This window comes from Pleurodeles waltl, chromosome 7 (assembly GCF_031143425.1).
Source record: "Pleurodeles waltl isolate 20211129_DDA chromosome 7, aPleWal1.hap1.20221129, whole genome shotgun sequence".
Classification (NCBI taxonomy): domain Eukaryota; kingdom Metazoa; phylum Chordata; class Amphibia; order Caudata; family Salamandridae; genus Pleurodeles; species Pleurodeles waltl.
The window spans coordinates 6,128,637-6,154,660 of record NC_090446.1 but is presented as its reverse complement, the minus strand read 5'-3'; the positions used below and the strand labels follow the sequence as shown (position 1 = coordinate 6,154,660).

Sequence of the window (26,024 nt, the reverse complement as noted above, 5' to 3'; positions counted from 1 at the left end):
CCCAGGGGCCCCGCGGCACCCCCTACCGCCATCCTGTTCCTGGCGGGAGACCCGCCAGGAACAGGATGGCGGTAGGGGGTGTCAGAATCCCCATGGCATGGAGGATTCCCCCGAGCAGTGGAAAGTCGGCGGGAGACCGCCGACTTTCCGTTTCTGACCGTCAGAATGCTCGAGGGAGCACCGCCAGCCTGTTGGCGGTGCTCCCGTGGTCGGTGACCCTGGCGGTCACCGGCCGCCAGGGTCAGAATGACCCCCTAAGTGTCTTACAAAAATACCTCCAAAACCGGGAAATGTACTGAGGTCCTCTATCAGATATAATGGTATGAGGAAGTCCATGAAGACGGAAGATATGGTCGATGAATATCTGGCTTAGTTCTTGGGATGTAGGTAGCTTTTTCAGCGCAGCGTAATGAGCCATCTTAGTAAAAGAGTCCACAGTGACCATGATTACCCGGTTTCCTGCTGAAGGTGGTAACGAACACATAAAATCAGTAGAGATGGTGTGCCATGGAGTTGGCGGAACCGGCAAAGGCTGGAGTAATCCTGCAGGTCTGGTTCGGGGAATCTTGACTTGAGCGCATGTGGGACACGCCTGAACGTATGTTTCAATATCCAGTTTCCAAGTAGGCCACCAGAAAAATCGTGATAGCAGTTCTTGTGTGGCCTTGATGCCTCTATGACCAGCAACCGGTGAATCATGACACATTTGTAATGCTTTTTCTCTAACTCTGTTAGTAGGGATGAATAACAGATCTTGATAATAATAGTATCCTTGTCTCTTATGTAATAGAGGCCTTAGGTTCTCTACTTCGTCATCAGATAGATTGGAGTATTCCAGTTGTACCTCCTCCAGAAAAGACTGAGCTACCCCAATGATCTTATTAGGTTCCAGTAGATGTTGAGCTGGGGCAGGAGTACAATCTGGATAACGACGCGACAGAGCATCAGCCAGAATGTTTTGAGAGCCAGGAATATGTGTAATGTAGAAATCATACTGGCTGAAGAAGAAGGCCCAACGAGCTTGACGACTATTTTGGCATACGAAATTTCGTAAACATTGTAAGTTTCGATGGTCTGTTCTCACTTCAAAAGGCTCCTTGGAACCCATCAGAAACTGTCTCCATTCTATACAAGCTGTTTTCAGAGCCAACAATTCTCTTTCCAGTACTGAGTAATGTTGCTCTGCAATAGAGAGTATATGAGACAGATAGAAAACAGGATGTTCAAGACCATCATCCTCCTGTTGTTGGAGTAGGACGGCTCCAATGGCCTTTTCAGAAGCATCGGTGACGACAATAAATTGTTTGTTGGTATCTGGATGTCTTAAGATGGGAGCTTGCGTGAATGCTTTCTTTAAATCCTGAAAGGCTGTTTCGGCAGCTTTAGTCCAGACAAACCCTTTAGTTAGATTTTCCTTCTTTAAAGTGTGAGTTATATGGCTAGTTTGTTTTGCAAAGTCTGCGATTAATTGCCGATAGAAGTTTGCTAATCCTAGAAAACATTGTGTTTCTTTAATAGAAGATGGAGAAGGACAATCTAGAATAGCTTGTACCTTTTCTTGATCCATAGCTACACCTGTGGGACTTAACTGATAACCCAGATATTTGACTTCCGTCTTGTCAAACTCACACTTCTCGGGTTTGCAAAATAGTTGATGTGCCCGGAGTCGTTGAAGGACTTGTTTCACATGGAAAGAGTGGAGTTCGGGATTTCTAGAATAAATAAGAATATCATCTAGGTAGATTACAACTGTCTGATTCAGGAGATCAGAAAACACTGAGTCCATAAATCTCTGAAAGATTGCGGGGGCATTAGTAAGACCAAAGGGCATTACCCTGTATTCAAAGTGACCAAATGGAGTCCTAAAGGCCGTTTTCCACTCATCTCCTTTTTTAATGCGTAAAAGGTGGTAGGCTCCCCGTAGATCTAGTTTGGTAAACCGTTGGGCCCCTCTGACTGCCTCTAAAATGTCCCTGATGAGAGGCAAAGGATAACGATCTTTAATAGTTATCTTATTCAGGCCTCTAAAATCCAGGCAAGGGCGAAGTTCCTTTGTCTTCTTGGGTACGAAAAAGAGAGGAGCCCCGGCCGGAGAAGACGATGGAACAATAAGACCACTTTGAATATTTTCTTCCAAGTACTCCTTTAGTACTTCCTTTTCAGTTTCCGTGAGGGAATACATCCTTCCAAACGGAACGATAGTGCCAGGTTCCAAGGGAATAGCACAATCGTAATCTCGATGTGGAGGTAACACTAGTCTGGAGGGTTTTTGGAATACGTCTTGAAACTCCAAATAGTGTTCAGGAACTCCTTGGACTGTATTAATGGTCGAACCGGTAGTACCTTCCGTGATTATTGATCTCTTAGGTGACCAATACTTGTCAGAAGCAAAACAGTGCTCGTGACAGAACTGTGAAGACAAGGAAACCGTCCGGGTAGCCCAGTTCACATATGGATTATGTCTGATGAACCACGGGATTCCAAGAATGATGGTATGATTGGGGGAAGTTATAAGATCAAAGGAGATGTGTTCATGATGGTTACCGATCTGTAAACTCAGCATCAGGGTAGTTGTATCAACTGGACCCGATGATATCAAGGATCCGTCCACCGTGTGTACTTGTTCGGGAATCTCCTTAGGTTGTGTAGGAACTTGTTGAGTAGTGGCCCACTTCTTATCCATATAAATACCACTAGCTCCACAATCTAGTAGTGCCATAGTCTTCTCTTGACGGCCATCAGGTAATTGTAACATGACTGGTACAATGAACAAAGATGTGGTATTGTCATTAAATGAACTGATGGAAGGTATAGCTGCTAATCCCGTCCCCTCCCTTCTTACAGAGGACGGGAAGCGGCGTTTTCCCGATGGCCTTGATGGACGTACTGGACAGGTACGAAGCATGTGGCCGGCAGAACCGCAGTACAAACACAACCCCTTCTTTCGTCTATCTTCTCGCTCGCTAGCGGAGAGAGGGCCTTGAGTGGTATCCACCTGCATGGGTTCTCCTTCGATGTCTCTGACAGGAGGGCGAGGTTCCTCAGAACAATGCGGAAAAACTCGTGAAGTGCTTGGTTGGAAAGACCCTCTACTCTTTCTCTTCTCTGCTCTCCGTTCCTGAAGGCGATACTCGATGGAAAGGGCTTGATCCATCAGGCCACGAAGATCTTCCACTCTGGTGGAATGTACTAGTTCATCCTTTATTTCTTCTTTGAGTCCTCTACGAAACAAAGTTACCAAAGTACGTTCCACCCAGGTGGTCTCTGCCGCTAGCTGACGAAAGCGTGTTATGTATTGAAGGACATCTTGTGAGCCTTGATGAATATCGCATAAGGCTTCTTCCGCTGAAGCCTCCAATCCCGGACGACTAAACATCTGCTTGAAGCGATTCACGAAGGCGGAATAGTCCGACAATACCGGATCGTTAGATGATACCATCGGGGTTGCCCAGGCCAAGGCAGGACCGGATAAGGCACTGATGAGATAACCCACTTTTGTTCTGTCATGGGAGAATTGGGTGGGTCGGAAGGCGAAGTACACTGTTAAGGAATCAAGGAACTCACGCAGTTTGGTTGGCTCACCAGAAAAACGATGGGTAGAGGCGGAGAGCGTCGGAACATCACCACTACGGAAAGCCAAAGCCTGTCGCAATGCAGCATTCTCACTACGTAGTTGTTGTAATTCTTGAGCTTGTTGCTGAATTGTCGTCAGGAGAGATTGATCCGGATCTGCAGCAGCTACCACAGTGTCTTCCATGGTGTTAGAAGATGTCGGGATGGTTTGGCGCTGCAATCTGTCACGACTCACGTGCTGCTTGCGCCTGGAGTTTGCAGATCTTGAGGCGTGGATCTTGAGGGTTCGGCATTGGCCCAAAAAGGGGCGACTCTTTCTGGTAGCCACGGTGCTGTAGGCAATGGAACGCCAAGAACAGACCGTGACGTTAAGAAAGTAGCGCCAGAGGGAAAAAAAAACCTTCGGAAAGAAGGGGAAAAAACCTCCAACAGAAGATTCACAGAGGATTCCTGAAACAAGAACAGAGGAACAGGAATCAAAAAGAACTGACGTAAATAACACAGAAATGGTGAATTCCAGAACCAAAGGCTAGGAAATCAGGAGCGAGGACACCATCTGAACAGAGAGTGTTGCAGCGCAATGAAGAAAAGAAAAGACCACCCTTAAATACCACAAAACAGGAAGTGACCCACAGGAAGAAAAAGGACACCATCTTAGATAGGGAAAAGTAGATAGAATAGAATAGAATAGAAACCATAGAGAATAGGGAAAGAGGAATGCTGGGAAGACAAGGGTAACCTGGGAAGGGGAAAAGACATAAAGGAAAGTGCAAAAAACAGACCCAAAAAAGAAAGAAGACAGAAGAAAGAAGAAAGGAGCCACAACAGGTAAGAGGGGTCAGGAGACCCTAACAAAAACGGAGGGAGAGAACAGAGCGAGGCCCCAAGGAAGCTCTGGGGCCTCGTAGGGTGCAGGAAAGGCTCGGGGCGCGCCGCGTCTTTAGGACGCGCAGCGCGGCCCGAGCCGAACGCGCGGCCTGTGCCGAACGCTCGGCTCGCGCCGCGCGGTGCGGCGCGACAGATATGGCCATATATGAAGAGGCTGTCAATGTCATTTGGTGGCATTTATGGTGAACCACAATTTGTGTATTAGAGTGAAGGTGGCCTGTGTATCCTGCAGGCACCTCTGCCTTGCTGAACTCTTGATCAGCCAGTCGTTGAGATATGGGAAGACATGAATGTTGTGTCTTCCCAAAAAGGCTGCCACTACTGCTAGCCATTTGGTAAACACTCTTTGGCTGTCATCACCCGAAACGGCAGAACTCTGAACTGATAATGAAGTCCACTTACCGTCAAACCTGAGGTACCAGTGATGTGCTGGGTGACTCATATATCGAAGTATATGGCCTTCAGTTTGAGCGCTGTCATGAAGTCCCGTTCTTGCAGCAGAAGTATTACATACCGTAGCGTCACAACGTGGAACTGCTGTGGCAGAATGTAACGACTAAGAGGGCGTAGGTTCATTATCGGCCTGAGCGTAGTGTTCTTACGGAATGTAACGACTGAGAGAGGGTAGGTCCATTATTAGCCGTAGCGTAGTGCTCTTACAGAATGTAACAGACGGCGTAGGTTCAGTATCGGCCTGAGCGTCCCATCTTTTGTGGCCATTAAAAAGTAATGCCATATATTGCCATGGTGTCTGTGCGAAATGGGCTCTGCTGCACCTCTTAAGAGGAGAGTTTTTGTCCTCTTTGAGAAGTGAAAATGCTGAGAGTTGAGGGTCTGTCTGGGTGGAGGAATGCTTGGAGGGGGTGGGGGGGTCAGGGGAGGAAGTTAGTTCCAGGCAGTATCCATTGTGGACGATGGACAGTCCCCACTGGACTAATGTTATCTCTGGCCAGATGGTGAAACTGCTACAGCCTTCTGCCAACGGGTGTTTTATGTTTGGGGGGATGTGTAGTGAGTCACTTCCCCGGAGGTCCCCTACCTCTGCCTCTCTGATTACCCCCCCTTGAAATCCCTCTGTAATAACTTTTACCACCTTGCTGATTATATGTTTGCTGCTGATTGCTGTCTGGTTCCCAGAGGTGGTGGTCTTGGAGGTCCCTCTGCCCAGATGTCTGCAAAAGGACTGTTGACATGGAGTACCCTCATGGATTTCACAGTTTCCGTATCCTTTTTTTATTTTCTCGAACTTGGAGTCTGCCTCCAGGCCATCGGATGCGTAGCCAGACATGCCTGTTCAAAAGGATTGAGGAGTTCATCCCCTTTGCTGCGGTGTCTACACTGTCTAATGTGCAGTGTACAGGTGCATGACAGTTTTGGCTTACCTTCAGTGTGCAACTCCTCTCCTCTCTTTTTGTACTGTACTGGGATATGCTGTAGAAGTGCTTCAATGTCACCCCAAGTGGCCCTGTTAAATCGTTATAGCAAACCCACTGGATTGGCTATGCGCCAATGATTTGCATGGCCCACTGCAACCTGGTTCCATGCTGCATGTATGCGTTCGCTTTCCTTATCAGTAGGCGGTGCATTTCCAGAACTCTCTGAGGAAGCCCTCTTTCTTGCAGTTGTTCCAGCCAGGGAGTTAGCTGTTGAGCATCCCCTGATACAAAGTGGGTCAGTAGGGGATGGCTTGTATTTCTATTCAATGTGTGGTGTTAATACCCTTGACTTTATCTCTGTGGACATTTTAAGCATTGACCCTATCATTAGAAGGTACTGAACGGAGCATTCTGTCTTACAGAATGTCTCGACTGAGAAGTTGGTCTCTTCCTCCGTAGTTTGCACTTGGACTGCATGGCATTCAGCGGCATGCTGTATTAACAGGTAGGCGGAAGTATTGTCAGACGGTGACGCTTTAGCTGGGATTGGCACCTCGATGCCTGGGCCCGCTAGTACTACATCGTAAGCATCACAGCTGTCTGGGCTTTGGGAGGGGCTCACTGTGAGTCTGGGACATGACTGAAATAACTAGGGCTCCCTGTGTCCTCATCGTCTGAATGTGTGGATGAAGGTGACACTGATTGTGGAGCTGGTGAAATGTCAAGTGGCATAGGACTGGGGACTTTATGCTCCATCTAACACCATGGCAGTTAAACATGACCATTCTCTTGAAGAGGAGGAGACTCGATGTCACATCAGCAATAAAAAGACTTCTTCCAGAAAAACAAGTTGTAAGGTCTGAACCCAGCACTTGAAGGCAGGAGTATGCACAGCGTGTGTATCTGCAGCCAACATGTGCTACAAATACAGGTTGACATACAGACAGCAGTGAGCAAGTTGTGTAGCCCATTGTGGTTTTGTGCATACTGGGTCAAAGTCAACATAGCACCGGAGCAGCAAAAGCTGGATAGCAAGAACGAAGTACACCTGGATGATTGAAGTGTTGTCCAATTATTGACCTGTCCTCCAGTCACTCCCTAAGCAAACTGTAGCAGAACGTGGTGTTTCCGCAGCCGCCTTGTTCTGCTACTAATAACAACCTCACTTTCATCGGCTGCGAATGGGCTTTCGCCCAGGTCACAGTACCAAACTCACTGCTGTCCCTCTACTGGACGATCTGATCTGAGATGATCCACAGATTCAGATACTCCAACAGCACTGATCCTTTAGGATTTAACTGTGGCTTTTCACACATTCAACTGCACAAGCCTTCTTACTAGGCTTGCAAATCTTAGAATTCGACATGTGACCTCATCCTGGCTCATAGATATCCCTGAGGGATCAATTCACTGAAAGCTTCTTTTTAATCTGTATTTAATTCTTCTGGTTCACCTGCTTGAATTCACTGGAGTCAGCTGCATTCTTTATGCATACAACACTGAAATTATTGTCAGACTTAAGGACAAAGTTAACAAGGTTGTGTATGTTTGATGAATCGACCCATCTCAAAGTGAATGATTCCAAAAACAAGATGCTTAGCCATTCCAAGCCTTGTCCCTAACTCCATGTTGGATCCAGAGGTCAAAAATCTCAGAATGAAGGTTGTGACGTCTTTATCATTGGCTGACCAAGTATCAGTGGTGGTCAAATTCGACTAATTCCAGTTACACTCCGAGACATGTTATTCACCTGTTTATTCCTGCATTTATTTCACTGCGTTTAGGCTCCTGTAATACCATCTGTTTGGGCTCTCCTCTGCATGATAACAGAATACTACAACCCCCTGTGCATGATAACAGAATAATACAACCTCCTGTGCATGATAACAGAATGCTACAACCCCCTGTGCATGATAACAGAATGCTACAACCCCCTGTGCATGATAACAGAATACAGATTACTACAATCTCCTGTGAATCATAAGAGGTTACCACAATTAATTCAGAACTTTCCCGTTAGGTTAGTCTGTGGAGTCCATCAGAGTTCTCCCATTACCCCAGCTCGTGCTCAACTTCACTGGCTGTCAGTGCAGGAAAGAGCTGTGTTAACATCTCTCTGTTTGGTTCATGAGACGGTCTACTCACCTCTTAGCTCTCGCTTCATACGGTACCTTCTTTCGCAATCGGAGTTCAGCCTCCGGACTAACTCAGGGGTGCCCACATCTTCTTAAATTCAGGAAGCCACTTAAGGCTGTTTCCTCACATTCAATGGCGCATCACTTATGTAACACACTTTGGATTTCTGTTTACAACTAGTTTCTGTGCTAAGATACCCCTGAGCAGGGAAATATTTGTGCTTTATGAACATACTTACAATTACATAGCCAATCAATAACAATTAACTCAGTGCCTCAGGCTGAGTGTTTGCAGAACACAAAAACAGGTCTAGATTCCACGTATAATGACTGAAAAGATCACAATAGAAAGCACAGACAAATGCAATGTACTGAAACACAGACTAACATGCAGTGAAAATTAACTGAACTGGAAAGGAGAATGCGGTACACAGTACAGTGAAAGGCACACATGGAAGCAACAGGAAATATGCAGAACTCCTTGAAGAATCGGCCACTCAACATCTGTAGAGAGGTCAGTGAAGAGGTGGAGTCTGCTCCCTTCGGAACAGTGTGCAGTCGGTTACAGATTGTTCCTCGTCTACAATCGCGCGGTCTTGGAGCCCAAAGAAGAAACGGTGGCTCTGAAGCTCCTCCATGTTGCAAGGGTCGCATGGAACAACAGCGCGGCTCACCCAGAGTACCAGGGGGAGATGCCAGCAGGTTGTGCGGGACTAACACACAAACAGGAGCACAAGGGATGGAGTCTGCACTACAAGACCTTCTTCAGCCCACAAGTGCGCACACGTAGATTGATAGCGATGGGCAAAACTGAGAACGTCACAAGAAACCGGCCTCCGACTCGAATTAAAGCAAAGCTACGACGCAGCTCCCCCCAGAGACAAAAAAAAGAGACGAATCCAGTGAAAGGTGCTCACATGAACTCCATTGAAAAGGTGGCTCGGAATGGAATAGTTCACTGTGTCAAAAGCAGCAGTGAAATGAAGGAAAATAAGGCAGAAGCCCTGCCAGAGTCAAATATCAATCAGGACACATATCAAAATAATATTAATCAGGATATATATAAATATAACAATATCAATCATGTGGTTTCAAGTCCTGTTCCAGGATAAAACTCTTATATGAGTAAGCTAAGGTGCTGCTCTCTAAAGTATTTGTCATCCTATTAGATCCATGTCTGGTATTTTGGCTGCACGCGGTCTTATGATGTGACAGGGCAATAGGTGGATTCCATCTTGAGATCCAGGTAGGCTTTCTTTAGGAGGAGTTTGAAAGTATGCTCCTCTTTTCAAACCTGCAAAACCACTCCAGAATTGCTATCCCAATCAGGACCAGCATTTCAAAACCAATGCCTTCAAGGCAGCTACAGGGCAAATGGCGTTGAGAGAGCCGACTTCATTGACGATGACGAGGAGCTGGCTTCCTCCACAGTAATAACAGGTACAGATGTTACTAGAGGCTATATCAGGAAGTCAGACACAGCCTTCCCAACACAAGTGTCACTCATCTTCTGAATCCTAGCTTCACAGTGTCCAGACAAATAGTTCCTCTTGAAACTGTTACATCAGCTTGATCTTTTCTATAAAAAGTGGGACAAGGTATCACAGAGGCACTGTCAGATCTCGTACAATCTGAAACAATGCGCAGCGAAGTTGGACATTCGACTTATGGCTTTAGAATAGTATGTAGGTTCTGCTTGAAATGTCTGTTCAGACAGTTCCACTTGCGTCCAAAATGCAGCCATAGTTTGATACTTTGAATGAAAAATAGATATCGTAATTCATCTACTGAAATAAATGCCAGAATAATGAATGTGTCGAAAGTATTAACCTGGAACCACGAACTCTACATCTTCAAAGTAAGTTAAAGTGGACTTAGAAATGGTAAATACATAATACCTTCATCAAACAGGGGATGCAACATTTTTGTCAGTTGATAGTGTTGACCTCAATATAGTGATATACAACGACAACAACCAAATGTCCGCGTGTTCAGCAGGCGCACAGACAGACAGGTGCAGACTTAAACAGGCAGGTCCATAGACAACTGAGAAAGCAGCCGGGTCAGGCAGCAGTGAGGCAAGCTGAGGACCCAAGATCACAACACTGGAAGTGCACTGTCCGTCAGTTGACCTGTTCTCTGGAATTTCCAAGATGGAAACTGCCACATGGACTTCCCTACTTTACGACTACTTCTCAAGCACCTACTTCTACCAGGAGCTAGCCTTGTTGCATGTGCTACAGATTCTTTACTTGAGAGCAATCTGCTTGCTTTTTCACCTAAGCCTCCTGTTTTCTTCACTCCCTTCCTCAAGACAAGCTCTGGGCTGTCTCTTACTTTGAATGTGTATTCCATCACCCTGAGCTGCGACTCGTACCCAACATGATACCCAGCTTCAAAAGCCCAAACTCCTCTCAAATGCCTAGGCGCAAACACACAATCACATGCCACACGCACAGCCTAACATTCCAGAGTATATCATTGGACACCCAGTCCACATGATCAGATGCTGCAATGCACGAAGTCAGACATAGAAGCTGAGGTCTCTGTTTGCGTATGCAAAACAGACAACAGACCGGCACCAGAGCACCTGTACTCTCCCAAAACATATCTATGACAGCTGGCAACAGATCCATTGCACTCTGCCTGGGGCCGCGCACATTATGGGCGTTGGAAATGCAGCACCAATCCCATGCCCTGTCCGCAGTCACCCATTGGGTACCAACACAACTGTTAGCTGTCCAGGCTATCCTCATCCTCCGAAAAGCCAGGTGAAAAAGGTCTGGGATAACTGAGAACCGCCCTGGCACATTGTTGGCAACAGCAAACAGGCCAAGAAGGGGACAGTTCTCAGCTGCCATACAATCATGAGTTCCATGTATCTATAAACTACAAAGAGACCCCCTATAGGAAGATTAAAGAGGAGCTAATGTGATGAATACAATGACAGTAGCTATGCCACAAAACCTACAAAGATGGGAAAGGCAAAGGTTGTGGCCCATCTGCAGTGGTATTCTTGAAAGCTCCGAGGCTGAAGGAAATTAGAGGGGGAACAAGGTTTCTCCCTAGTACAAGGCTTGACCAGGGCTTTCTGCAAGATGCCCTCATACAAAGGACTTGTGAAACCTAGCTCCACCGGAGGATAATCCTCCTGTCACCAGAGTGTATTTTATATTACATCTAGGCCACATCTGCTAGAGGGCCAGTCGCCAGGTGAATTTATCAAAGACGCCAAGTGTGCAAGAGGGCCAGGCACCAGGTGACTTTACCAAAGATGCCACGCCTGCAACAGGGCCAGGTGACTTTACCAAAGACGTCACGTCTGCGACAGGGCTGGGCTCCAGGTGACTTTACCAAAGACACCACGTCTTCTAGAGGGCTGGACTCCAGGTGACTTTACCAAAGATGCCACGTCTGCGCGAGGGCCAGGGGCCAGGTGACTTTACCAAAGACCCACATCTGCGAGAGGGCCAGGCGCCACGTGACTTTACCAAAGAAGCAACGTCTGCGAGAGGGCTTGGCACCAGGTGACTTTACCAAAGACGCCACGTCAGCTAGGGGGCCAGGCGCCAGGTGACTTTACCAAAGAAGCCATGTCTGCGAGATGGCCGGGCGCCAGGTGACTTTACCAGAGACCCACGTCTGCGAGGGCCGGGCGCCACATGACTTTACCAAAGACGCCACGTCTGCGAGAGGGCCGGGTGCCAGGTGACTTTACCAAAGATGCCACGTCTGCTAGAGGGCCAGGCGCCAGGTGACTTTACCAAAGACCCAACATCTGCGAGAGGGCCGGGTGCCAGGTGACTTTACCAAAGACGCCACGTCTGCTAGAGGGCAGGGCGCCAGGTGACTTTACCATAGATGCCACGTCTGATAGTGGGCCAGGTGACTTTACCAAAGACGCCACGTCTGCTAGAGGGCCAGGCGCCAGCTGACTTTACCAAAGATGCCACGTCTGATAAAGGGCCAGGCGCCAGGTGACTTTACCAAAGATGCCACATCTGATAGAGGGCCAGGCGCCAGGTGACTTTACCAAAGACGCCACATCTGCTAGAGGGCAGGGCGCCAGGTGACTTTACCAAAGACGCCACGTCTGCTAGAGGGCAGGGCGCCAGGTGACTTTACCATAGATGCCACGTCTGATAGTGGGCCAGGTGACTTTACCAAAGACGCCACGTCTGCTAGAGGGCCAGGCGCCAGCTGACTTTACCAAAGATGCCACGTCTGATAAAGGGCCAGGCGCCAGGTGACTTTACCAAAGATGCCACATCTGATAGAGGGCCAGGCGCCAGGTGACTTTACCAAAGACGCCACATCTGCTAGAGGGCAGGGCGCCAGGTGACTTTACCAAAGATGCCACGTCTGATAGAGGGCCAGGCGCCAGGTGACTTTACCAAAGACGCCACGTCTGATAGAGGGCCAGGTGACTTTACCAAAGATGCCACGTCTGATAGAGGGCCAGGCGCCAGGTGACTTTACCAAAGATGCCACGTCTGATAGAGGGCCAGGTGACTTTACCAAAGATGCCACGTCTGATAGAGGGCCAGGCGCCAGGTGACTTTACCAAAGACGCCACGTCTGATAGAGGGCCAGGTGACTTTACCAAAGATGCCACGTCTGATAGAGGGCCAGGTGACTTTACCAAAGATGCCACGTCTGATAGAGGGCCAGGCGCCAGGTGACTTTACCAAAGACGCCACGTCTGCTAGAGGGCCAGGCGCCAGGTGACTTTACCAAAGATGCCTAAGTAACAATAGTTGGCGTACAATGATTCAAAGTCAGAGTGTTCATCTAATATCATAACGTTTTGTGGTGCTAACACTTAAGTGCAAAAGTAAAAAGGTGAAACGAATGAAGACTTGGCAAAGACCACTGTAATCGTTCTTTGGCCCTCATTTAATCTTTAGCATCACTGTGTTTATAAAGTCCGGTGATCTGAACCACAAGCTAGTTCACAAAGGACCTGTCTAACATACATATTTGAATACAGCTGCATGAGTAATGATGTTCTGAGGCATGAAAAAAAGAGGAATCGTGAATGTTAACACCACAAACATCAGTTTCTTGAGATTAATCCACTAGAATGAATAGAGTACAGAGGTGAATCAACAAATAAAAAACAGTGAGGTTTGTGGAATCGCAAACCTGAGACTAGAGGAAGCTAATGACACACAGATGGTCACAGTCAGTAAACATTAGGACTCCTATCAGGATGTTTGCACGAGAGATTAAGAACATGAGGCTAGTGATTCACTCACCCATACAATCGTCAATGCCTCCTTTTATCTCAAGGCCATGATGGTCCACGGAAGAGGCCACGCCCTCCTGTTTGATGTTCGATAAAAAAAAGGATGCCTCTTCTGACATTCCTACGAAGAACATTAAGAAACCATTGTAACTAAAAGGAGTTTGAAAAGAATCCTGACCACTCCCACGCACGGGTGGGGGCAGAGACAGGATTGTAATATAGGAAACTGGGTTTTTGTTGCATGCCTCCCCCACCACTTTTTTTTCCAATTGTTAGCTACAAGATGCTGGTTTTCGACGCTCAAAGGCCACTGAGGCCTGCCAACCAGACCTCAGTGCCAGTGCTCGTTCCTTTAAAACAAGGTATGATTGCTTTACACTTGGCAGAGGACTTTAGCATCCCTGCAAGTCCCTAGTAAATGGTACCCCTGGTACCTAGGGCCTGGGTACTAAAGAGGGTCTGTAGGAAGTTGGCTCTGTATGTGCTATTTCAAAGTAAGGAATAGCATGCACAGAGTCCAAGGGTTCCCCTTAGAGGTAAAATAGTGGTAAAAAGAGATAATACTAATGCTCTATTTTGTGGTAGTGTGGTCGAGCAGTAGGCTTATCCAAGGAGTAGTGTTAAGCATTTGTTGTACATACACATAGACAATAAATGAGGTACACACACTCAGAGACAAATCCAGCCAATAGGTTTTGTATAGAAAAATATCTTTTCTTAGTTTATTTTAAGAACCACAGGTTCAAATTCTACATGTAATATCTCATTCGAAAGGTATTGCAGGTAAGTACTTTAGGAACTTCAAATCATCAAAATTGCATGTATACTTTTCAAGTTATTCACAAATAGCTGTTTTAAAAGTGGACACTTAGTGCAATTTTCACAGTTCCTAGGGGAGGTAAGTATTTGTTAGGTTAACCAGGTAAGTAAGACACTTACAGGGCTCAGTTCTTGGTCCAAGGTAGCCCACCGTTGGGGGTTCAGAGCAACCCCAAAGTCACCACACCAGCAGCTCAGGGCCGGTCAGGTGCAGAGTTCAAAGTGGTGCCCAAAACACATAGGCTAGAATGGAGAGAAGGGGGTGCCCCGGTTCCGGTCTGCTTGCAGGTAAGTACCCGCGTCTTCGGAGGGCAGACCAGGGGGGTTTTGTAGGGCACCGGGGGGGACACAAGTCCACACAGAAATTTCACCCTCAGCAGCGCGGGGGCGGCCGGGTGCAGTGTAGAAACAAGCGTCGGGTTCGCAATGTTAGTCTATGAGAGATCTCGGGATCTCTTCAGCGCTGCAGGCAGGCAAGGGGGGGATTCCTCGGGGAAACCTCCACTTGGGCAAGGGCGAGGGACTCCTGGGGGTCACTTCTCCAGTGAAAGTCCGGTCCTTCAGGTCCTGGGGGCTGCGGGTGCAGGGTCTCTCCCAGGCGTCGGGACTTTAGGTTCAAAGAGTCGCGGTCAGGGGAAGCCTCGGGATTCCCTCTGCAGGCGGCGCTGTGGGGGCTCAGGGGGGACAGGTTTTGGTACTCACAGTATCAGAGTAGTCCTGGGGTCCCTCCTGAGGTGTTGGATCGCCACCAGCCGAGTCGGGGTCGCCGGGTGCAGTGTTGCAAGTCTCACGCTTCTTGCGGGGAGCTTGCAGGGTTCTTTAAAGTTGCTGGAAACAAAGTTGCAGCTTTTCTTGGAGCAGGTCCGCTGTCCTCGGGAGTTTCTTGTCTTTTCGAAGCAGGGGCAGTCCTCAGAGGATGTCGAGGTCGCTGGTCCCTTTGGAAGGCGTCGCTGGAGCAGGATCTTTGGAAGGCAGGAGACAGGCCGGTGAGTTTCTGGAGCCAAGGCAGTTGTCGTCTTCTGGTCTTCCGCTGCAGGGGTTTTCAGCTGGGCAGTCCTTCTTCTTGTAGTTGCAGGAATCTAATTTTCTAGGGTTCAGGGTAGCCCTTAAATACTAAATTTAAGGGCGTGTTTAGGTCTGGAGGGTTAGTAGCCAATGGCTACTAGCCCTGAGGGTGGGTACACCCACTTTGTGCCTCCTCCCAAGGGGAGGGGGTCACAAACCAAACCCTATTGGGGGAATCCTCCATCTGCAAGATGGAGGATTTCTAAAAGTTAGAGTCACTTCAGCTCAGGACACCTTAGGGGCTGTCCTGACTGGCCAGTGACTCCTCCTTGTTTTTCTCATTATTTTCTCCGGCCTTGCCGCCAAAAGTGGGGCCTGGCCGGAGGGGGCGGGCAACTCCACTAGCTGGAGTGTCCTGCTGGGTTGGCACAAAGGAGGTGAGCCTTTGAGGCTCACCGCCAGGTGTGACAATTCCTGCCTGGGAGAGGTGTTAGCATCTCCACCCAGTGCAGGCTTTGTTACTGGCCTCAGAGTGACAAAGGCACTCTCCCCATGGGGCCAGCAACATGTCTCGGTTTGTGGCAGGCTGCTGAAACTAGTCAGCCTACACAGATAGTCGGTTAAGTTTCAGGGGGCACCTCTAAGGTGCCCTCTGTGGTGTATTTTTCAATAAAATGTACACTGGCATCAGTGTGCATTTATTGTGCTGAGAAGTTTGATACCAAACTTCCCAGTTTTCAGTGTAGCCATTATGGTGCTGTGGAGTTCGTGTTTGACAGACTCCCAGACCATATACTCTTATGGCTACCCCGCACTTACAATGTCTAAGGTTTTGTTTAGACACTGTAGGGGTACCATGCTCATGCACTGGTACCCTCACCCATGGTATAGTGCACCCTGCCTTAGGGCTGTAAGGCCTGCTAGAGGGGTGTCTTACCTATACTGCATAGGCAGTGAGAGGCTGGCATGGCACCCTGAGGGGAGTGCCATGTCGACTTACTCGTTTTGCCCTCACTAGCACACACAAGCTGGCAAGCAGGGTGTCTGTGCTGAGTGAGAGGTCTCCAGGGTGGCATAAGACATGCTGCAGCCCTTAGAGACCTTCCTTGGCATCAGGGCCCTTGGTACTAGAAGTACCAGTTACAAGGGACTTATCTGGATGCCAGGGTCTGCCAATTGTGGATACAAAAGTACAGGTTAGGGAAAGAACACTGGTGCTGGGGCCTGGTTAGCAGGCCTCAGCACACTTTCAATTGTAAACATAGCATCAGCAAAGGCAAAAAGTCAGGGGGCAACCATGCCAAGGAGGCATTTCCTTACACAACCCCCCCCCAAACGAAAGAGGATGAGACTAACCTTTCCCAAGAGAGTCTTCATTTTCTAAGTGGAAGAACCTGGAAAGGCCATCTGCATTGGCATGGGCAGTCCCAGGTCTGTGTTCCACTATAAAGTCCATTCCCTGTAGGGAGATGGACCACCTCAACAGTTTAGGATTTTCACCTTTCATTTGCATCAGCCATTTGAGAGGTCTGTGGTCAGTTTGAACTAGGAAGTGAGTCCCAAAGAGGTATGGTCTCAGCTTCTTCAGGGACCAAACCACAGCAAAGGCCTCCCTCTCAATGGCACTCCAACGCTGCTCCCTGGGGAGTAACCTCCTGCTAATGAAAGCAACAGGCTGGTCAAGGCCATCATCATTTGTTTGGGACAAAACTGCCCCTATCCCATGTTCAGAGGCATCAGTCTGCACAATGAACTGCTTAGAATAATCTGGAGCTTTGAGAACTGGTGCTGAGCACATTGCCTGTTTCAGGGTGTCAAAGGCCTGTTGGCATTCCACAGTCCAGTTCACTTTCTTGGGCATTTTCTTGGAGGTGAGTTCAGTGAGGGCTGTCACAATGGATCCATATCCCTTCACAAACCTCCTGTAATACCCAGTCAAGCCAAGGAATGCCCTGACTTGAGTCTGGGTTTTTGGAGCTACCCAGTCCAGAATAGTCTGGATCTTGGGTTGGAGTGGCTGAACTTGGCCTCCACCTACAAGGTGTCCCAAGTAAACCACAGTTCCCTGCCCTATCTGGCATTTGGATGCCTTGATAGAGAGGCCTGCAGATTGCAGAGCCTTCAAAACCTTCCTCAGGTGGACCAGGTGATCCTGCCAGGTGGAGCTAAAGACAGCAATATCATCAAGATAAGCTGTGCTAAAGGACTCCAAGCCAGCAAGGACTTGATTCACCAACCTTTGGAAGGTGGCAGGGGCATTCTTTAAACCAAAGGGCATAACAGTAAACTGATAATGCCCATCAGGTGTGGAGAATGCTGTTTTCTCTTTTGCTCCAGGTGCCATTTTTATTTGCCAGTACCCTGCTGTCAAGTCAAAGGTACTTAGGAATTTGGCAGCACCTAATTTGTCTATGAGCTCATCAGCTCTTGGAATTGGATGAGCATCTGTCTTGGTGACAGAATTGAGCCCTCTGTAGTCCACACAAAACCTCATCTCTTTCTTTCCATCTTTGGTGTGAGGTTTGGGGACTAAGACCACTGGGCTAGCCCAGGGGCTGTCAGAGCGCTCAATCACTCCCAATTCCAGCATCTTGTGGACTTCCACCTTGATGCTTTCCTTAACATGGTCAGACTGTCTAAAGATTTTGTTCTTGACAGGCATGCTGTCTCCTGTGTCCACATCATGGGTACACAGGTGTGTCTGACCAGGGGTTAAGGAGAAGAGTTCAGGAAACTGTTGTAGGACTCTCCTACAATCAGCTTGCTGTTGGCCAGAGAGGGTGTCTGAGTAGATCACTCCATCTACTGTACCATCTTTTGGGTCTGATGACAGAAGATCAGGGAGAGGTTCACTCTCTGCCTCCTGATCCTCATCTGTTACCATCAACAGATTGACATCAGCCCTGTCGTGGAAGAGCTTAAGGCGGTTTACATGGATCACCCTCTTGGGGCTCCTGCTTGTGCCCAGGTCCACCTGACTCTTCCTTTCTAGTACTGGGTAAGGGCCACTCCATTTGTCCTGGAGTGCCCTGGGAGCCACAGGCTCCAGAACCCAGACTTTCTGCCCTGGTTGGAACTCAACCAGTGCAGCCTTTTGGTCATACCAAAACTTCTGGAGCTGTTGGCTGGCCTCAAGGTTTTTGGTTGCCTTTTCCATGTACTCTGCCATTCTAGAGCGAAGGCCAAGTACATAGTCCACTATGTCTTGCTTAGGCTCATGGAGAGGTCTCTCCCAGCCTTCTTTAACAAGAGCAAGTGGTCCTCTTACAGGATGACCAAACAGAAGTTCAAAGGGTGAGAATCCTACTCCCTTCTGTGGCACCTCTCTGTAAGCGAAAAGCAGACATGGCAAGAGGACATCCCATCTCCTTTTGAGTTTTTCTGGGAGCCCCATGATCATGCCTTTTAATGTCTTGTTGAATCTCTCAACCAAGCCATTAGTTTGTGGATGGTATGGTGTAGTGAATTTATAAGTCACTCCACACTCATTCCACATGTGCTTTAGGTATGCTGACATGAAGTTGGTACCTCTGTCAGACACCACCTCCTTAGGGAAACCCACTCTGGTAAAGATACCAATGAGGGCCTTGGCTACTGCAGGGGCAGTAGTCGACCTAAGGGGAATAGCTTCAGGATACCTGGTAGCATGATCCACTACTACCAGGATATACATATTTCCTGAGGCTGTGGGAGGTTCCAGTGGACCAACTATGTCCACACCCACTCTTTCAAAGGGCACCCCCACCACTGGAAGTGGAATGAGGGGGGCCTTTGGATGCCCACCTGTCTTACCACTGGCTTGACAGGTGGGGCAGGAGAGGCAAAACTCCTTAACCATGTTGGACATATTGGGCCAGTAGAAGTGGTTGACTAACCTCTCCCACGTCTTGGTTTGTCCCAAATGTCCAGCAAGGGGAATGTCATGGGCCAATGTTAGGATGAACTTCCTGAACAGCTGAGGCACTACCACTCTCCTAGTGGCACCAGGTTTGGGGTCTCTGGCCTCAGTGTACAGGAGTCCATCTTCCCAATAGACCCTATGCGTTCCATTTTTCTTGCCTTTGGACTCTTCAGCAGCTTGCTGCCTAAGGCCTTCAAGAGAGGGACAGGTTTCTTGTCCCTTACACAGCTCCTCCCTTGAGGGTCCCCCTGGGCCTAAGAGCTCAACCTGATAAGGTTCAAGCTCCAAAGGCTCAGTTCCCTCAGAGGGCAGAACTTCTTCCTGAGAAGAGAGGTTCCCTTTCTTTTGCTGTGTTGCAGTTGGTTTCCCAGCTGACTTTCCTGTTCTCTTGGTAGGCTGGGCCATTCTTCCAGACTCCAGCTCTACTTGTTCACCCTGTGCCTTGCATTGTGCTCTTGTTTTCACACACACCAGTTCAGGGATACCCAGCATTGCTGCATGGGTTTTTAGTTCTACCTCAGCCCATGCTGAGGACTCCAGGTCATTTCCAAGCAGACAGTCCACTGGGATATTTGAGGAGACCACCACCTGTTTCAGGCCCTTGACCCCTCCCCATTCTAAAGTAACCATTGCCATGGGATGTACTTTTCTCTGATTGTCAGCGTTGGTGACTGTGTAAGTTTTTCCAGTCAGGTATTGGCCAGGGGAAACCAGTTTCTCTGTCACCATGGTGACACTGGCACCTGTATCCCTCAGGCCCTCTATTCTAGTCCCATTAATTAAGAGTTGCTGTCTGTATTTTTGCATGTTAGGCGGCCAGACAGCTAGTGTGGCTAAATCCACCCCACCCTCAGAAACTAGAGTAGCTTCAGTGTGGACCCTGATTTGCTCTGGGCACACTGTTGATCCCACTTGGAGACTAGCCATACCAGTGTTACCTGGATGGGAGTTTGGAGTGGAACCTTTCTTGGGACAGGCCTTGTCTCCAGTTTGGTGTCCATGCTGTTTACAGCTATGACACCAGGCCTTTTTGGGATCAAAGTTTTTACCCTTGTACCCATTGTTCTGTGAAGAGGCTCTGGGCCCACCCTCCTGTGCAGGTTTTTGGGGGCTTGTAGAAGTCTCTTTACTATTTTTAGTTTTGGTTGTCTCATCACCCTTCCCCTGGGGAGTCTTTGTGACCCCTTTCTTTTGGTCACCCCCTGTTGAAGTCTTGGACACCCTTGTCTTGACCCAATGGTCCGCCTTCTTTCCCAATTCTTGGGGAGAAATTGGTCCTAGGTCTACCAGATGCTGATGCAGTTTATCATTGAAACAATTACTTAACAGGTGTTCTTTCACAAATAAATTGTACAGCCCATCATAATTACTTACACCACTGCCTTGAATCCAACCATCTAGTGTTTTCACTGAGTAGTCTACAAAGTCAACCCAGGTCTGGCTCGAGGATTTTTGAGCCCCCCTGAATCTAATCCTATACTCCTCAGTGGAGAATCCAAAGCCCTCAATCAGGGTACCCTTCATGAGGTCATAAGATTCTGCATCTGGTCCAGAGAGTGTGAGGAGTCTATCCCTACACTTTCCTGTGAACATTTCCCAAAGGAGAGCACCCCAGTGAGATCTGTTCACTTTTCTGGTTACACAAGCCCTCTCAAAAGCTGTGAACCATTTGGTGATGTCATCACCATCTTCATATTTAGTTACAATCCCTTTAGGGATTTTCAACATGTCAGGAGAATCTCTGACCCTATTTATGTTGCTGCCACCATTGATGGGTCCTAGGCCCATCTCTTGTCTTTCCCTCTCTATGGCTAGGATCTGTCTTTCCAAAGCCAATCTTTTGGCCATCCTGGCTAACTGGATGTCCTCTTCACTGGGGCTATCCTCAGTGATTTCAGAGGTGTTGGTCTCTCCTGTGAGGGAACCAGCATCTCTGACTATTATTTTTGGAGTCAGGGTTTGAGGGACCCTGTTCTCCCTAGATAGGATTGGTAGGGGGGAATTGTCCTCCAAGTCACTATCCTCTTCCTCTGAGTTGCCACCCTCAGAGGGGTTGGCCTTTTCAAACTCTGCCAAAAGCTCCTTGAGCTGTATTTTGGTAGGTTTGGGTCCCATTGTTATTTTCTTTATTTTACAGAGTGACCTTAGCTCCCTCATCTTAAGATGGAGGTAAGGTGTGGTGTCGAGTTCCACCACAGTCACATCTGTGCTAGACATTTTGCTTCTAAAAGTTGGAATACTTTTTAAGAATCTACAACTGGTTCTAGAATCTAATTCAAACTTTTACAAACTTTTAAACTCTAAAAAGAAATGCTAAACAGGATCTAACACAAGGCCCTAGCAGGTCTTTTAAGAATTTAGAAAACTTTTCAAATTGCAAAAATCAATTTCTAATGACAATTTTGGAATTTGTCGTGTGATCAGGTATTGGCTGAGTAGTCCAGCAAATGCAAAGTCTTGTACCCCACCGCTGATCCACCAATGTAGGAAGTTGGCTCTGTATGTGCTATTTCAAAGTAAGGAATAGCATGCACAGAGTCCAAGGGTTCCCCTTAGAGGTAAAATAGTGGTAAAAAGAGATAATACTAATGCTCTATTTTGTGGTAGTGTGGTCGAGCAGTAGGCTTATCCAAGGAGTAGTGTTAAGCATTTGTTGTACATACACATAGACAATAAATGAGGTACACACACTCAGAGACAAATCCAGCCAATAGGTTTTGTATAGAAAAATATCTTTTCTTAGTTTATTTTAAGAACCACAGGTTCAAATTCTACATGTAATATCTCATTCGAAAGGTATTGCAGGTAAGTACTTTAGGAACTTCAAATCATCAAAATTGCATGTATACTTTTCAAGTTATTCACAAATAGCTGTTTTAAAAGTGGACACTTAGTGCAATTTTCACAGTTCCTAGGGGAGGTAAGTATTTGTTAGGTTAACCAGGTAAGTAAGACACTTACAGGGCTCAGTTCTTGGTCCAAGGTAGCCCACCGTTGGGGGTTCAGAGCAACCCCAAAGTCACCACACCAGCAGCTCAGGGCCGGTCAGGTGCAGAGTTCAAAGTGGTGCCCAAAACACATAGGCTAGAATGGAGAGAAGGGGGTGCCCCGGTTCCGGTCTGCTTGCAGGTAAGTACCCGCGTCTTCGGAGGGCAGACCAGGGGGGTTTTGTAGGGCACCGGGGGGGACACAAGTCCACACAGAAATTTCACCCTCAGCAGCGCGGGGGCGGCCGGGTGCAGTGTAGAAACAAGCGTCGGGTTCGCAATGTTAGTCTATGAGAGATCTCGGGATCTCTTCAGCGCTGCAGGCAGGCAAGGGGGGGATTCCTCGGGGAAACCTCCACTTGGGCAAGGGCGAGGGACTCCTGGGGGTCACTTCTCCAGTGAAAGTCCGGTCCTTCAGGTCCTGGGGGCTGCGGGTGCAGGGTCTCTCCCAGGCGTCGGGACTTTAGGTTCAAAGAGTCGCGGTCAGGGGAAGCCTCGGGATTCCCTCTGCAGGCGGCGCTGTGGGGGCTCAGGGGGGACAGGTTTTGGTACTCACAGTATCAGAGTAGTCCTGGGGTCCCTCCTGAGGTGTTGGATCGCCACCAGCCGAGTCGGGGTCGCCGGGTGCAGTGTTGCAAGTCTCACGCTTCTTGCGGGGAGCTTGCAGGGTTCTTTAAAGTTGCTGGAAACAAAGTTGCAGCTTTTCTTGGAGCAGGTCCGCTGTCCTCGGGAGTTTCTTGTCTTTTCGAAGCAGGGGCAGTCCTCAGAGGATGTCGAGGTCGCTGGTCCCTTTGGAAGGCGTCGCTGGAGCAGGATCTTTGGAAGGCAGGAGACAGGCCGGTGAGTTTCTGGAGCCAAGGCAGTTGTCGTCTTCTGGTCTTCCGCTGCAGGGGTTTTCAGCTGGGCAGTCCTTCTTCTTGTAGTTGCAGGAATCTAATTTTCTAGGGTTCAGGGTAGCCCTTAAATACTAAATTTAAGGGCGTGTTTAGGTCTGGAGGGTTAGTAGCCAATGGCTACTAGCCCTGAGGGTGGGTACACCCTCTTTGTGCCTCCTCCCAAGGGGAGGGGGTCACAATCCTAACCCTATTGGGGGAATCCTCCATCTGCAAGATGGAGGATTTCTAAAAGTTAGAGTCACTTCAGCTCAGGACACCTTAGGGGCTGTCCTGACTGGCCAGTGACTCCTCCTTGTTTTTCTCATTATTTTCTCCGGCCTTGCCGCCAAAAGTGGGGCCTGGCCGGAGGGGGCGGGCAACTCCACTAGCTGGAGTGTCCTGCTGGGTTGGCACAAAGGAGGTGAGCCTTTGAGGCTCACCGCCAGGTGTGACAATTCCTGCCTGGGAGAGGTGTTAGCATCTCCACCCAGTGCAGGCTTTGTTACTGGCCTCAGAGTGACAAAGGCACTCTCCCCATGGGGCCAGCAACATGTCTCGGTTTGTGGCAGGCTGCTGAAACTAGTCAGCCTACACAGATAGTCGGTTAAGTTTCAGGGGGCACCTCTAAGGTGCCCTCTGTGGTGTATTTTTCAATAAAATGTACACTGGCATCAGTGTGCATTTATTGTGCTGAGAAGTTTGATACCAAACTTCCCAGTTTTCAGTGTAGCCATTATGGTGCTGTGGAGTTCGTGTTTGACAGACTCCCAGACCATATACTCTTATGGCTACCCCGCACTTACAATGTCTAAGGTTTTGTTTAGACACTGTAGGGGTACCATGCTCATGCACTGGTACCCTCACCCATGGTATAGTGCACCCTGCCTTAGGGCTGTAAGGCCTGCTAGAGGGGTGTCTTACCTATACTGCATAGGCAGTGAGAGGCTGGCATGGCACCCTGAGGGGAGTGCCATGTCGACTTACTCGTTTTGCCCTCACTAGCACACACAAGCTGGCAAGCAGGGTGTCTGTGCTGAGTGAGAGGTCTCCAGGGTGGCATAAGACATGCTGCAGCCCTTAGAGACCTTCCTTGGCATCAGGGCCCTTGGTACTAGAAGTACCAGTTACAAGGGACTTATCTGGATGCCAGGGTCTGCCAATTGTGGATACAAAAGTACAGGTTAGGGAAAGAACACTGGTGCTGGGGCCTGGTTAGCAGGCCTCAGCACACTTTCAATTGTAAACATAGCATCAGCAAAGGCAAAAAGTCAGGGGGCAACCATGCCAAGGAGGCATTTCCTTACAGGGTCCCTCCGGGCTGCAGCATATCTTATGCCACCCTAAGGGACCCACACACAAATTACACACAGCCTGCCTTCGCAGACTGAGTGTCAAAGTGAAAGCCATGGGTTGAAACACAACATGGCACACACACACTGTGTGCCATTCCAAAGTCACTGCATGTATTAGATGTAAGTCACCGCCACAGCAGGCCTTAGAGCCCTAAGGCAGGGTGCATTATAATATAAGTGAGGGCATGTCAGCATGAACAGATATGCCCCTGTGATTTAAGTTTGATTCCTAGATATTGCAAGTGAACACGGAAGCCACCTCAAGGTATGTGCTGGTCATTAAGAGTTACCCAGCTACATAATGGCTTCACTGAAACCTAATTTGCAGAAGGGCAGAAGCCCCAATGGGACAGACTCACTTTAGGCAATTGTTCAGGTACCCACTGGGGAGTAGGCAAGGCGCTCCCCAGGATATGTTCCCAAAAGTTGTATTTTTTTAAAGCAGCGTGTTCCTTTAGTGGATGTGGGCTACTTTAAAAAGGATTTCCTCTGGGAAGAGAATGAGAGCCAGAGGTTTGCATTCCAGAGCAGCTAATCACAAGGGGTCGCAAACTGATTAATACTCATGAGGCAGTTCCTTTTGTGACTCCTACAACTATGCAATTTCCAAACCAGTAACAGTGCAAACTGCACATCCCTGGCTTGCAACTGGGAATTATACACCAGGCCCAAGCATTCAAACATCATAATTAGCCTTTGTAGGAAGTTGGCTCTGTATGTGCTATTTCAAAGTAAGGAATAGCATGCACAGAGTCCAAGGGTTCCCCTTAGAGGTAAAATAGTGGTAAAAATAGATAATACTAATGCTCTATTTTGTGGTAGTGTGGTCGAGCAGTAGGCTTATCCAAGGAGTAGTGTTAAGCATTTGTTGTACATACACATAGACAATAAATGAGGTACACACACTCAGAGACAAATCCAGCCAATAGGTTTTTGTATAGAAAAATATCTTTTCTTAGTTTATTTTAAGAACCACAGGTTCAAATTCTACATGTAATATCTCATTCGAAAGGTATTGCAGGTAAGTACTTTAGGAACTTCAAATCATCAAAATTGCATGTATACTTTTCAAGTTATTCACAAATAGCTGTTTTAAAAGTGGACACAGTGCAATTTTCACAGTTCCTAGGGGAGGTAAGTATTTGTTAGGTTAACCAGGTAAGTAAGACACTTACAGGGCTTAGTTCTTGGTCCAAGGTAGCCCACCGTTGGGGGTTCAGAGCAACCCCAAAGTCACCACACCAGCAGCTCAGGGCCGGTCAGGTGCAGAGTTCAAAGTGGTGCCCAAAACACATAGGCTAGAATGGAGAGAAGGGGGTGCCCCGGTTCCGGTCTGCTTGCAGGTAAGTACCCGCGTCTTCGGAGGGCAGACCAGAGGGGTTTTGTAGGGCACCGGGGGGGACACAAGCCCACACAGAAATTTCACCCTCAGCAGCGCGGGGGCGGCCGGGTGCAGTGTAGAAACAAGCGTCGGGTTTGTAATGGAAGTCAATGGGAGATCTAGGGATCTCTTCAGCGCTGCAGGCAGGCAAGGGGGGGGTTCCTCGGGGAAACCTCCACTTGATCAAGGGAGAGGGACTCCTGGGGGTCACTCCTCCAGTGAAAGTCCGGTCCTTCAGGTCCTGGGGGCTGCGGGTGCAGGGTCTCTCCCAGGTGTCGGGACTTAGGATTCAAAGAGTCGCGGTCAGGGGAAGCCTCGGGATTCCCTCTGCAGGCGGCGCTGTGGGGGCTCAGGGGGGACAGGTTTTGGTACTCACAGTCTTAGAGTAGTCCTGGGGTCCCTCCTGAGGTGTTGGATCGCCACCAGCCGAGTCGGGGTCGCCGGGTGCAGTGTTGCAAGTCTCACGCTTCTTGCGGGGAGCTTG

The 26,024-nt window shown here is 48.5% G+C and overlaps 1 protein-coding gene across 3 annotated transcripts in view; it reads right to left on the bottom strand.

Moving 5' to 3' along the window:
* Positions 1 to 26,024, bottom strand: part of LOC138303508 (oocyte zinc finger protein XlCOF6-like) — a 163,208-nt gene that overhangs the window by 71,931 nt on the left and 65,253 nt on the right. For 2 of the 3 annotated variants that reach the window (XM_069242687.1, XM_069242689.1), the window contains exon 8: positions 13,231 to 13,341. The exons of the other annotated variant lie outside the window; for it this stretch is intronic. In XM_069242687.1, the coding sequence (XP_069098788.1) occupies positions 13,231 to 13,341 (111 nt within the window). The remainder of the gene's footprint in view (positions 1 to 13,230; positions 13,342 to 26,024) is intronic. 3 annotated transcript variants of the gene reach the window in all.